A 14,849-nucleotide genomic window follows, 5' to 3' on the forward strand; every position below is an offset into this window, starting at 1 on the left:
CTTAACTGTTGGGAAGACTTACCTATAACACTGAGCTGCCTCGTCAGCACCTAGAGTTTGGACAGCTCCCGTAAGTGCTGCAAGACAGGCAGATCCAACACAGGCCCCGCATTCTCATGCTATAATAACCACACCGCACCTCTATGATCTGGCAGTCCTGTGTTAAATTTTGCTTTTATTTTCCCCACAATAAATCCTTGCTGATTTAAGTATGGAAGTTTGGACCCAAGATATGTATATAAATTGGCAACACTGTCCTGTACATTTTACAGTCAATAAATGCCAAACAGTTTGGTCCCTTGCCTGACCAGCACCTAGAAATATATCATCCAATCTGGGAAGCAGAATACCTTTTAATATCCCCTCTAGCACCAAACATGGGGACTCTCACAGCAAAAGCACCTTACGGATACTACATGAGTAAATGAATAAATGGATGAAGGGGGCCAGTGAGCTGTGCCCAGATCCCCCTAGTGACATCCAGAGTGGTCTACTCAGCCAGCAGAAAACAACTTCTAATCTGCAGGGGCTGTGAGAATGCCTCCAGGCCAAGCCTCTGACTAATTTGTAGCACAAAATTGGACCTGTGCATTCAGATGACTTGCGGCTTGGAGGTTGCAGCTACGCCAGCACAAAAGATCTCAGGTGTTTCTTCAGTACATAGAACACAGAAGACTGTACCATACTCCTCTCCGCTCCTGCTCCAGACCTCTGCCCTTCTCTTCCCCTCAAAAACAAACTCTCTCTCTCTCTCTTGCCCACCCCATTTTTAGCATTGACTTTTATCAGACCAACTAACTAAGCAGGTAAATCTGTATTTGCATATGTCTTAAGGATTTCAAAGTACATCCATGCAACTGCAATCATCTCCTTACTGTTGAGTAAGACCCTGAAAAAATAAATTTAGAAACGGCTATCCAGGGAAGGTTGAATGGTTCATCAAATTAGGGAACCTGCTTTATTGCAAAACCCTGAGAATGGAACCAAGTGCATCTGAGCAGGCAGGAGAGCTTCCCTGCTTGAATGACTGCTGAAAGGAGGGGTCTGAGTACAATGTCCCATTAAAGGGTTTGTGCTCTCTGCCTGGCTTGCTGAAGTAGCACCACAGGGGTGCTGGGAGAGCAGACTCAGGGCAGCCTCTGGGCTGAAGGCTGTTTGGATGTCCCAAATGGTTTACAATGTTCCCTGCAGGAGCCAGGGCAGAGAGACATGCAATGGTTTGCAAAAGGCAAGGACTGTTCGTTACCAGGCAACACATAGCAAGGGTCTATTGGTTGGATTTCTATGCTACTGAGCTTTCCCAATTCCAGAGATGGTTTCTTGCTCCTAAGGGCCCCTCCAGCTGCTACCCTCGCAAGCAAGAGATGGCTCACAACAGATTGTACACAGTCAGAACCTAGCACTGGCTGGGCACAGAAAGCAAAAGGAGAAGAAAAACCCGGCTGACACTGCAGGGGACCTCATATTCTAATGTCTGGTATGTTTACCTCATTAGACTGTTTTACATAACACAAGCCAAAAGCAGCAATGGGAGAAAAAAATTGCAGAGGGCCAAAGTTCAGGCGTGGATTCTGAGTTTTCGCTCCAAGATGCATCTCCAGGTAGCTTCTTGCTCCCTGGCCTGGATACTTTAGCTGCAAAGGAGCCTCAGCAACAGACTGGATTCCTCTGAGGAAACAGCTTAACACTACAGCCCATGTGAACGAAGGGGTAGTTGGTGTGTCATCACAACGGGTGATTCTGTCCCAAGCCCCCCGATCCACAACATCTATCTTACCACACAGGGATGGCTGAGGAAGAGTGGGCCGGGAATCGGGCCTGCTCTGAGATGTGGGAGGCTGCAAAGTCCAGGTAGGAGGGGAGCTGTTTGCAGACGAATGGACCGCCTCCAGTTGCCACTGAAAGGAAAGTCAGGTGCCACTGAGCAAAGAATCCTAACTAACGTAAGGCCACCGCCACGGAAGGAGGCGACGAACCACCTGTGGTACAAGACTGAGAGCAACGTCAGGGAGACTAAGATCAACTCGAGGGGGAGCAGGTGGCAAGGAAGAGAGTACATAGGAGAGGCCAGGTGAGGCAGACCAGGTACGGCCCACTCTGGAACAGAAGCGCTGCGGCGTGGACCACCGTGGCACAAATGCCCTCTCTCACACGCATAAGGTGGCTGTAACACAGGATTAGGGTGCAGGGTCCCTCACTAGAGGTGAACACAAGCCTGCCAGGCTCTTGTGTCATGTTCTAAGTACCCAGGGCATAGCTTCAAAGGCAGTGTGTGTGAGCCCATGCTGGGTGTGGTCGTAGCCCGAGGCCAGAAAGTCAAGAGAGGGATGTGTTCCCTCCCCTTCCCTTCCCTTCCTCCTCCCACCCCCAGTCTCCTCACAGGCAGCTGGAAAAGTGCAAAGTCACCATCCAATCTAATTAGTTAAACCCTCAGTTCTGACAGGAGGAAACTTCAAGAAGAAAAAAGAATCTGGTTTCCTGGGCTCTCAGGCTCTCAAAAGATAATGAGGAAGATGTGATTTCAGGAGTGGAGTCCCAGTGCCTTGATTTTCACTGCCAGGGGCAACCAACTGTGAGCAGAAGCCTCTCTCTTAGATGCCTACACCAAGCAGAATGACAAAACTGTGAGTTCACAAACACACTGACCGAGTCTCTTGGGGCTCTCACCGGGAGACCTCGGACACAGCCACCCACTGAGTCCCTGGCAGGTAGATTGGGGAGTCAGCACCAGGATGGTCAACCTCCTCGCCTCTCAGGCAAGGGTCTATCCAGCAGCTTCTGTCATGGTGCCTCTGCCAGCCCTACCCTGATGCTGGGTCCTGTTTCGGGTCCCTCAGAGACACCGTGTCCCCACACACACCCATCCATCTGCCCTTGCCATGCCCTGAGCGAGTGTGCAGGGTCCTGGCTCTGCCGACAAAACAGGTCAGAGGTCAGAGGACATAATAACGAGAAGGACAAAGGTAGAGCCATTTGGGGAAGCCTCTGGGGTTATGGTGGGGGTGGGGTACTTGAGGACAGTGTTGCCCCTCGGACTGAATTATGGGTAGTGGAAAGCCCACAAAGGTGTTTTCTAGTAAGAGGAAGGAGAAGAGCCATTACAATGCCACGGCAGCCAGCCAGCTTCCCCCAGCCACCGGTAATCAGATTCTATCATGTGTAGAGTATTAAACCAGACAAGGGATCCAAACAGTAGTACTTGCTAAGTCCGTCTCCTGAGGCCACTGTCCACTCCTTGACGGCCAGCGGCACTGTCCTGTCCTGCTCCAGCCCTGGAAATGGCAGGAGATCTGACTGAGGAGAACAGAACATCCATAGTCCACAGAGGCAGCTGCCTCATCCCTGCTACCTACCTGGGCTGGATAAATCGAGTTGACAACATTGAAGGACAGTCAGGCTTAAGTGGACCAAGGACACGGATTACAGCTCTAGGAGGAACTCTGCCATCCCCCAAGGTAATAGGGGCGGGGCAGGACACGCCCATCAGACCTCACTAACCCTTGCTGTCCAAGCCAGGGTCAGAACGCTGCCACAGCTCACCCGGAACACTGGAACATGAAGACCACACCTCTGCTCCTCTCCCTTGTGCGCATGTGACCCACGGGGTGAGCATTTTACACACGGGCATGGCGTCCTACAGTTCATTTTATCTTTTCACCTGCCTTTCATACGACCATGAGATGCGAGAGCTGAGAGCCCTACAGCTAAGTCTTGCATTGGTGGGGTTAACTTTTCAAAATGTACAACATAGCTTTAAGCCAAATTGTGCCTTTTCCTACTTGAAAGCTTTTTATTTTCTTTCCTATAACAGGGGTCAGTGATTTGACCACATGCAAATCCCCAATGAAAAGTGTATGACCCAAAGTGAACCTAAGTTCAAATGTTTGTCTTGTTATTTCATAACAAATAAATTACAACCTCCCATCCTATTTCTTCCTCTAAGGAAAAAAAAAACTACCTGAGAAAAATTACAAAGCATAAGATATTAAGGTCAAATTACAAAGTGATAACCAGGTTACTTTATTTTGTCCCATTTAGATGATTGAAGCACACAATGATATTAACAAATTGGTGTGGGTTTTATTTTTCCAATTGTAGTAGAGTTAAATACTGGGGCTTGCATATATTGGGTAGGTAAGTACTTTATCACTGGACCCCATTCCCAGCCCAAGAAATCATGTTGGGGGTGGGGTCTTTCCACATTTTTCAGCGCTGATCAACATGAGGTTCCTAATGTTTAATTTCTTCCACTATATTTCAAAAGAGGTTTTCGTGCCTATTTCCTACCTCATGTCATCAAAATCTAACCTCTGAAAATTAACATGGACACAGACCATGCCTCCCCATCACGCCAGCATTGCCAGTTATGCTTAGGACCAACTTCAATTGTGACAGATGCTCACTCGCCCTCTGGCTTAAAATAGCTGTCATAGATGTCAGGCACGGCAAATGCTCTCTGCCAGCTTAATAGCCCATTAGGCGACTTCACGAAAGAGGCAAATGAATCCATCACCAAAGGGGAGCATCAACTTCACCCACCACCATGGGCTAGAGGCCTTGCGTGTATCAATCGTCGAAATGGCTTTGACTAGTTAAAAATAGAAGTCGGCACACTGCTTGGCTACAGAAGCTGCCTGCTGGATTTTTCAGAACCCAACGGCACTACAGTTGGAGAATGAGCACCCTGGAGACACACAGAGCTCAAAGAGGACCCCCACAAAGCTCTCTCTCTCTCTCTTGGATGATGCCACGCGGCATACTTCCAAGGATGGCATGACAGAAAATCTCTTGCAACTCTAGACATCTACCCTGGCCACAGCCAACAGAGTTCACCAGGCTTTCCCTTGAAGTATCTGCAATTTATACTGAAATCATTCTCCTTCTAGCTGAAAAAAAAAAACACACACACACACAGACACACAAACTATTTTAATTGCTTGAAGCAATTCTACTATGTTGTAATTATCACACTGCCTTGTAATTATTTGCTTTGTGAATGCCCTTTTCAGCCCCACCCTTCTCCACCCCCAGACTCTAGCTCCTTAAAAGAGCTCCCCATGGCCTCGATACCCAGCACGTGCCTGGTATGTAGAGAAACCTGGAAACTTCGGAAAGACCGAGTCCATTTGAATTGGAAATGTTAGTGATTTTTTTTCCTCCTAGATTTTGAATCTTCTTATGAATCCCAGAATCTATTATACTTACATGGCTAATCAATAAGACTTATGCACCTTGAACATTCCTTTAAGTGACTATACTGGACTGGTGTATCGTGAGAAAATCAGAAACTATCACCATACAGTTCTATATTTGGAGTCTTCCATGCCAACCATCCAAAAGAAATTAATAACCCTGATTACTAGAGTCTCTGAGGCCAGTCTCACAGTAAAATTAAATATGTATGTGACATACTTAACTCAATGGGTAGCACATGGGAACACTCTTTGAACATTAGCTCTCTATCCCCGCACGCTACTTATGTGTCTCTAAAGTGACAACAGTACGGCTTACAGGGCCATCCTCGGGCACCTGCTCTGTCATTGCAGGCCAGGAGCACTGAGAGGCCATCATCTGGGCACTGGTTTGTGTGTGTGTGTGTGTGTGTGTGTGTGTGTGTGTGTGTGTGTGTGTGTGTGTGTGTGTGTGTGTTTCCCCCCATGAAACCAGCGGTCGCTGTGTTCTAACTTCACTTCCGCTCTCCCGCCGCTCCGTTCCCCACTCCAAGCTGTGGTGCTTAGAATCAAGTTCGAAAAGTGGAGGACACCTGTGGGCTCCATGCACGCAATGACGACCAGGCAAGAAGATAATAACGAAGACAGGAAGAATGTTCTAGCCTGAAGAATTGTCTTCTTCAGAGTCCATCAACTAAGGGAGTCTAGCTATCAGGGTGCGATAAAAGGATCCTCATGTCCACTTACAGCTGAGCACTGAACTGAACTCCTGGAACCCAGGGACAGAGAGGGAGGAGTGATGAGCAAAGGGGTCAAGACTGGCCTGGTGTCCACCCACAGAAACAGCTGACCTGAACAAGGGAGAGTTCATGGATCCAAGACTGATGGCTGAGAGGCCAGCATGGGACTGATCTAGACCCCCTGAACATGGGTGTCAGTGAGGAGGCCTACACAATCTATGGGGCCTTGGGTAGTAGATCAGTATTTATCCCTGGCATACAAATGGACTTTGGGTGCCATCCCACAATGAGGGATGCTCTCTCAGCCTGGACTCTTGAGGGTAGGGTCTAGGCCCTGCCCTGAATGAGAGGACAGACTCTGGAGATCCCCCACGGAGAGCCTCATGGAGTGGGGATTGGGAGGGGGGCTGGGGAGGTTGGGAGGGCGGGGGGGGGGGAGGGAGAGGGAGCTGGGATTGACATGTGAAGCAAGCTTGTTTCTAATTTAAAAAAGAAAGCTTATGTCTATGTAGCTATAAACTGAGCCCGATCCTTTGGATATTGGGTGATAACAATGATGTAGGAAGAAGAAACAGCAAACCCAACAGGAATACGCCATGCTCCCTCACAGGATGCATAGGTCAACGCTAAGAATGGGGCCAGCAGTGAGTGAGAGCTCTCTCACCACCTGCCACTGACAGGCACTAGATTCCCATGGAGAAGAAGTTCAAAAATAGCTAACCATCTCTGTTTGCTCATTAAGTCACTCTCTCATTGTAATGCAAGTCTCTAAGAATCGCTAAACTAGAAATTCCCAAACCAACAGGCATAGATATTTAGTTCTTTGCTGAGTGATCACTCATGAGCCAGCTGCTAGCATCCCAAGGCACACAGAAGCTTGTAAGCAGAGAAGGCCTTCCTGCTTAATAACCTCCACCTAGGTACAGATCCCCCAGGTATACCCTCAACCCATAAGCATGCCTCACCCTTTACAAATAACATCACAGGGGACTAGCAGGTTGCCACAATAATATTTGAAGCTACTTGGAGATGTGCTGGAGTTAAGTCCCAAGAGCAGATCCCATCAGGTAGGTGAAATTTCAGATGCCTTCCCGAAGAACAAATTAAGATCTCTGTCTAACTGATAGTGGTTTGAGTTTTGTTTGGTTGGCTTAGTCTTTTTAAATAAAAAACAAACTCCACAAATCTACAATGCAATCGAAACCAACTCAGGCATCGTAGATAGTAGATAGTAGATCAATGCACAACCCCAAGCCCTCCAAGTGACATCACAGCACAGTCACAGCCAAAGAGATGTACTTACGCAGGGCATGCCACTCATCCTGACGGATGGTCTTCGTGATGTTGAATGTGAGGTTCCTGGGGATGGTTGCTGAGGAGTAGTGGTACTTGATGTACGTGCATCTCTCAATTTCGCCTGGCAGAAAGAAACAGAAAACCAAGTGTGAATGAGGCAGTGACTGCCTCTTCTGCACCCTGGGATCCACATATCCACCCTAAAGGAAGAGACATGTTTCATGTTGAACCTGATTATAGCTACAATTTATACTGGACAATAAGCTTGACTCAGAAAGAACAAGAGAGTAAGTCTAAAATCAGATGACAATGACTTAGGAAAATGCATTTCTAGGATCATGCATAGAGCAGAAGAATCAAAATTTGAACTACTAGAAGCTTTTTCAAAAGTGGTGCTCATGTTTGCCTAGCCTAGGGAAAACCAACTTTCAAAGTTGAAAAAGGCTGATTGCACCTGAGGAACAATATTTATCAACACTTAAGGCATCCTCTTGCCTCCCTATGCACATGAACATACAACTACACACACACACACACTCACACACACACACACTCACACACACTCACACACACACACCACCTTAAAAGAGAAATTTGCAGTGGCTGGAGGTTAAGAGCACTGACTGTTCTTCCAGATGTCCTGAGTTCAATTCCTAGCAACCACATGGTGGCTCACAACCATCTATAGTGGGATCTGGTGCCCTCTTCTGGCATAAAGGCATGCATGAAGATAGAGCAATCATATGTAAAATAAATAAATAAATCTTTTTTAAAGAGGAATTTGCTCTTTACAGACCTTGAAAGAACAATACTCAACTTCATATGGAAAAACAAAAAACCCAGGGTAGCTAAAACAATCCTGTACAATAAAGGAACTTTGGGAGGTATTATCATCTTTGGTTTCAAGCTCTACTACAGAGCTATAGTAATAAAAATAGCATGATATTGGCATAAAATCAGACAGGTAGGTCAATGGAATCAAACAAAAAAATTTGACATAAACCCACATATGTATGAAAATCTGATTTTTGACAAAGAAGCCAAAATTATACAATGGGGAGTAAGCATCTTCAACAAATGGTGTTGGCACAACTGAATGTCAGCATGTAGACAAATGCAAATAGATCCACATCTATTCCCCTAAATAAAATTCAAGTCCAAGTGTTTCAGAGACCTCAACATAAATCCAGTTACACTGAACCTGATAGAATAGAAAATGGGAAACACATTGACGCAGGAGACAACTTCCTGAATAGAACATCATTACCACAGACGTTGAGATGAACAATCAATAAATGAGACCACCTGAAACTGAAGATCTTCTGTAAGGCAAAGGACATGGTAAATAAGACAAAACAGCAGCCAACAGAATGGGAAAAGATCTTCACCAATCCCACATCTAACAGGTGACTGATCTCCAAAATATATACAAAGAAGTCAGGAAACTAGATATCAAAAAACCAAATAATCCAATTTTAAAATGGAGTGTAGACCTAAACGGAGAATTCTCAACAGAAGAATCTCAAATTGGCAAGAAACACTTAAAGAAATGTTCATCATCCTTAGCCATCAGAGAAACGCAAATCAAAACGACTCTGAGAGTCCAACTTACACCAGAATGGCTAAGATCAAAAACACAAGTGATGGCTTATGCTGGAGAGGATGTGGAGTGAGGGGAACACTCCTCCACTGCTGGTGGGAGTGCCAACTTGTACAGCCACTTTGGAAATCAATATGGCAATTTCTCAGAAAATTGGGAATCAATCTACCTCAAGACCAAGCTATACCACTCTTGGGCATATACCCAAAGGAAGCTCAATCATAGTATAAGGACACTTGTTCAACTATGTTCATAGCAGCATTATTCATAAATAGCCAGAACCTGGAAACAACCTAGATGCCCCTCAATCGAAGAATGAATAAAGAAAGTATAGAACATTTACACCGTGGAGTATTGCTCAGTTGTTACAAACAATGGTATCAGGAAATTTGAAGGCAAATTGGTGGAACTAGAAAAAAATCATCTTGAGTTAGGTAACCCAGACCCAGAAAGACAAACACAGTATGTGCTCACTCGTGAGTGGATAGTAGCTATAAAGTAAAGGATAATCGTGCTACGATCCACAGCCCCAGAGAGACTCGGTAATAAGGAGGGCCCAAGTGGGGAATGCATGGATCACCCCAGGAAGGGAAAATAGAGGAGATCTCCTGGGGAGACTGGGGCCAGGTTGGGGATGGGAACATGAGGGATGAGGTTGAGGGGTGGGTGGAGGAGGAGAGTAATGAAAGAGATGACTTGATGGGAGGTACATTTCAGGGTTAGATAGAAACCTGATACAAGAATTTCCCAGGAATCTACAAGGAAGACCCCAGTTAAAACTTCTAGCAATAGTTTATAGGTGGCCTGAACTGGCCATTCCCTGTAATCAGATTGGCAACTACCCCAATTGTCATCAGAGAACCTTCATCCAAGTGACTGATGGAAACAGATGCCAAGATCCACAGCCAAGCATTAGGCCAAGCCTAGGGAATTCTATAGAAGAGAGAGAGGAAAGGATTATACAAGCCAGGGCGTGTTAGGGTCATCACAAGGGAATCCATATAAGCAGCTGGCCTGCTCATAGGAGCTCACAGACTATGGTTGGTGGCTAGGGAGTCTGCATGGGACCAGCCTAGGCCCTCTGCATATGTGTGGTGTGGCTTGGTCTACTTGCGGGACTCCCAGCAGTGGGAGTGGGGCCTATCCCTACTGCTTTGTCTGGCTCTTGTGAACCTATTCCTCATACTGGGTGGCTTTGCCCAACCTTAATACAAAGAGCTTAGTCCCTACCTCCACTTGATAGGCTTTGCTTTGTTGGCGCCTGTGGGAGGCCTGCCCCCCTTCTAAACAGAGGTGGAGGAGGGGCAAAGGCGAGGTGAGGGAGGAAATTGTTGGAGGGCAGAGGGGAGGCTGCAGTCAGAGTGTAAAATAAATGAAACTTTTTAATTAGGAAAAAAGAGAGGAATTTGCCATCAAATAAATGTACGTTTCCACAAAGACCGGAGAACTTACTTCAGCCCTGACGACATTGTGTGTGCTTTCAGCAACCAGTCTTCTAGAATGTGCTAGGAATGGAAGGCTCCCTTTCTTCTCTTCCTTCCATCCTCCGAATTTCATTTCTGAACACAAGACTTTCAAACCAATCTAGTTTCCTTTGAACCATTCTCTTCCCAGGTGTCTTAAGTAAAAGAACATTATGACCCTGCCCTCAGTGTCTGATCTAGTATACTCCCTAACTACATTCTAAATAGTGTCCTTGTCCCCCCACATATAAGCATGGTCCTCACCCCTGATCAAGTAGACTTCACTTTGAAACAGAGACCATTACAGAAAACTACAATGGGTCAGAATGCAGGGTTGTAGATCTCAGCCCAAATAGAGACATCTATAAAACATCCTCCCCGTCTAAGGCTCGGGGAATATTTGGAAGACGGGCAAGAAAGATCGGAAGAGACAGAGGATCGGGAAGTTTGTGTGAAACCATGTCTCCAAGTAAAGTCAGAAGTCACACCCACATAATGTCAGCAACATGACTGCCTAAATATGAGCTGAACAAAGGCAACGTCAATAGATATACAAAAATGGGTGGAGGAAAGACCACATGAATTAGTCATCCAATACCAAATGGTCAGCCCTAAACACACATACAAATATCATTACACAGACTGAGAAGGTTATATTTAGGGATACATATATGTATATACATATGCATACATGTATGTAACAACAATTAATGAGAAAAGAGGTCATGAATTTTAAAGAGAGTAAAGAGGGGGTATGTGAGAGCGTTTGAAGGAAGGAAAGGCAAGGGGGAAATGGTGCAATTATATTATCTCAAAAGGTAAAAGAAAAAATTTAAAGTCACTATTAATCAGTTTGCTGTGTAGTCAAGTTGCCAAACTGTTCCTACATCTTAAGGCAGCAATCCTTAAAGGTGGCCCCGGGGCTAGTAGTAGAAGCCACAGGAACTTGCTAGAAAGGGATCTTCTTACACACAACCTCAGATACACAGAAACTCCAAGCTACAGCCTGGCTAAGACATTAAAGCCTCCCGGGTGGTTCTTGTCTAAGTTTGAAGGCTGCTCTTTTGGAATCTAACGGAATTTTCAAGGTATTAATTCAAAAATGTCCCACATTCGCAAGTTTCCAAAGGGAGGCTTGGCAAAGACAGTTCCGCTCCTCACTTCCAACCTCCTGAGGTTTCTATTGACGTTTGCTTATCTTAGGGGATATTAAAAAACTTAAGTGTCAGAGCATTGTGAAGAATCAGAAAGGGGGTGGTTTCTAAAGGTTAGGGGTTTTGAAATTTGGTTTTTCACCTGAGCGGATTTTGATGGTAATCCATTTTGCACCCCACTGATTTTCAATTTATAACTGGTGGCACCTGATTGAATTGTTTGACCCCTGGCCCACTGTCAGCAGGGAACCTGGCCATTGGTGGGGTGCAATAATTTACAGAAAGCCTTGTGAAACTGATGCCTTATTGTAAATCATAGTTGGACAACTGCCCAGGTGCCAGTTATTGTCAGGCACGCCTCTAACAGGGCACCCTCCATGCGGAGACCAAGTTCTGGAGACTGCCCTCCCTTCTTTCCCTGAACCTTCAGTCTTCAGTGTGCCTACCTCTGAGTCAACCTGCAAGGAGAGCCCCCGTGGCTCCTCACACACCCTGGCATACCTCTACTTCCTCGACACACCTCCTTACACCTCGTCAGGCCCGCCTCTCCTGACTGGCCTAGAATACGTGCCTACCAGACAATTCCCATTGCCTCAACTCAAATCCACCCCACATGCCTGCACTCGAATTACATGATCTCCATTAAAAGCGCCATATCCTCTCTATCAGTAACACCAACCCTGAAGCCACCTCCTCCCTGGGAGATCCTTCTTTCCTGGTCGCCAAGCTCTATCTGCCTTACTTCATAAGTGTCCAGTGGGATGCCACTGGAGATGAGCAGATTGGTGCCTGTCACTCATGTCTGAGAAAAGTGCCTGATTTCTTAGCGGAGGTCACACTCTCTTAGCCTCGACACAAACCCAACAAATTGCTCTAGGTTACAGGAGAGCTGAAATGAGCTGTTGACCCCGCGGCCTCTCCACCTGCTGCTCACTTAGCCAGTGAGAGGAAAGGGCCTTGTGACACTCAGCAAGAGCAAGAAATCACGGTCCAGGCCATGCGGGGGCGGTGGCCAAAGAGTGGGTCTGGAGCAGCAGGGACAGCCACCCCTCCCCCAGGAACCCGGACTGTTTGCTTTGCCTGGGGGGGGAGGGTTGGTTAAGCTTCCTGCCTTTGACAGTAATTAAATCGGAAAGGCTCAAATATTGCCTAAAAAGAAAGGCAAAATATTTATCCGTGTGTCTGCAGGTCGTGCCAGTGTGCCGGGATTTCACAAATACAGGCGCCATCTGGGTACCCAGGACATGAGCCCAGAGCAAGAGCTCCTGGCTACAGACAGGTTTCCCTGCAGTAGTGTTGCAGAGGGGCTATCTGCAAGGCAGGAGGGCAGCTGAGGGAGAGCCTCGCCAGAAGAGGAGGGCAAAGATGCCCTCACCACCACTTGAGTTCCGCCTCAGAGACTCCCAGCCTGGGGAGACCCTGGCTACCAGTGAGGCCCAGAGCGCAGTTCCCGGCTCCCCAGCCCACCCCTGTGACCTCTCTCATGGTCTTCCTACCTGTAGGCCAGAGTCCGAGAAAGACACAAAATACTCTAACAGAAGACTGGAGGGAATTTTTTTCTTTTTTTAGACAAGGTTTCTCTGTATTGTTTTGGAGGCTGTCCTGGAACTCGCTCTGTAGACCAGGCTGGCCTTGAACTCACAGAGATCCGCCTGCCTCTGCCTCCCGAGTGCTGGGATTAAAGGGACATGCACCACCAACGCCCAGGCTCTGGAGAGAATTTTTTAAAGGAAAATTTAACTCAAACACACACACACACACAAATCTTATTTTAAAATGGGTGAAGACTTGAGTGACATTTCACCAAAGAAGGCATTTAAATAATTAGCGGGTGCTGGAAAAGGCTCAGCATCACTAGTCACTGAGAGAAGTGCATATCAAAGCCATAGTGAAATGTTGTCTTACACCTGTTCAAATGGCTACTACCAAAAAATAAAAATAAAAAAAGTGTTAAGGAAGAAAGAGATGGTCGGCTAGGAGCAGTGGCCAGTGCACTTAATTCTCACACTCAGGAGGCAGAGGCAGGAGGATCTCTGAGCTCCCCACCAGTCAGGGCTATGTAGTGAGAGGAATGGAAACCCTTGCATTCTATGACTATAAACTGGCACAGTCACCATGGAAGGCAGTATGCAGGGTCCTCAGGAACTTTAAAATGGAGCTGTCGGAGGACCAACTAATCAATATCCAATAATCAAAGTCAGTATCTCAAAGAGACATTCATTCTCCTGCAGTTATTACACCATTCACAACAACCAAAGGAGGGATTAGCCTAAAGGTTCGTGGATGGGTGAACGGATGTAAAAACTGTAGTCTATCCACTTAAAAAAAAAAAAACAAAACGCTATTCGGCCTCTAAGAGGAGATGTCTGCATGTATGGCTCTGGGGAAGGGCCAAACCCCACACGGGGCTCAGGGGGGGGGGGGGACCGGCTCACACAGGGGATCTGAAATAGCCAAACGCACACAAACAAGGAGACAAACAAAGCAATGCTCAGAAAGTGTGAAGCTTTGGTTGTGTAAAAACCGAATGAACTCTAGAGAGACGCTTACACCATCATGTTGGTAAGAAACAACACCGCAGTGCACTCAAAAATCAGTTCAGAGAAGCAGGAGAGGCCAGTAAGAGATATCCATGACAAAGGAACTAGCAGAAGCTGGGCCTTGAGGGGTGGGGGAGGGGGGAGGGTCACCGGAACCGGAACCGGAACCAGAACCTGTAGAAGGTGGCCACGTGGACAAAGCGTCCTAGCAGGCTATGGAGACAGAAAGCAAGCATTGGTCCCACTGCGGGCTCCTGACAGCACCTCCCAGCGTCTGAACTCAACAGGAAGAGGTGGGGGAGGGCAGTTCCATCTGGGGTGCTTAAGCAGCGTGGAAGGGCTGGAGGCTGAAGGTGCAGGCTAGCCCCAGCTGGGAGGCGGCAGAGGGAGCTCACACCTCTCCCTCTTTCCTCTCTCCCATAAGGGCTTCCCTAGCTCTAGCCCCTCCCAGACACGCCCTTCTCCTTCCCATTAGTGTGAATCCCCCCTTCCTCACCCTCTGCCTCTAAGTCTTCAATGGCAAAGGGAATGCTGGGAACTACAAAGGGGAACAGACGGGTCTGCTCACTCTCTACTGTACATCCTTCCTCTGCGACCCAAGGCATGCGTGTCAAAACTCACATCAGTCCTGAGTGTCATCCCTGTACATAGCAAAAACTTAACAAGAAAGTGTTATCGGTGGTGGCCCTAAGACTGTTTGAAGGAGACAAGGCCAGGCTAATCAAATACGGTATTACCAACGCACAGAACAGCATTTAGAGATTTAGGCTATGGTTTACCAACTGCCACACTGTGGCATAGGAAGCTGGCGGAGAAGGAGCTCTGAGGGGCCGTGAACACATGAAGAACAGGGACAGAAAGGGAGGGATGGAAGAGCAGAGCATC

General features: G+C 47.0%; 1 protein-coding gene across 2 annotated transcripts in view; it reads right to left on the reverse strand.

The window, feature by feature from the left end:
- Tmem178b (transmembrane protein 178B) overlaps positions 1 to 14,849 on the reverse strand; it is a 393,728-nt gene that overhangs the window by 247,533 nt on the left and 131,346 nt on the right. For both annotated transcript variants that reach the window (XM_005085761.4, XM_021222806.2), the window contains one exon: positions 7,215 to 7,328. In XM_005085761.4, coding sequence (XP_005085818.1) covers positions 7,215 to 7,328 — 114 coding nt within the window. The remainder of the gene's footprint in view (positions 1 to 7,214; positions 7,329 to 14,849) is intronic.

Source organism: Mesocricetus auratus, unplaced genomic scaffold, assembly GCF_017639785.1.
Source record: "Mesocricetus auratus isolate SY011 unplaced genomic scaffold, BCM_Maur_2.0 Super-Scaffold_100019, whole genome shotgun sequence".
In the NCBI taxonomy this organism is placed as follows: domain Eukaryota; kingdom Metazoa; phylum Chordata; class Mammalia; order Rodentia; family Cricetidae; genus Mesocricetus; species Mesocricetus auratus.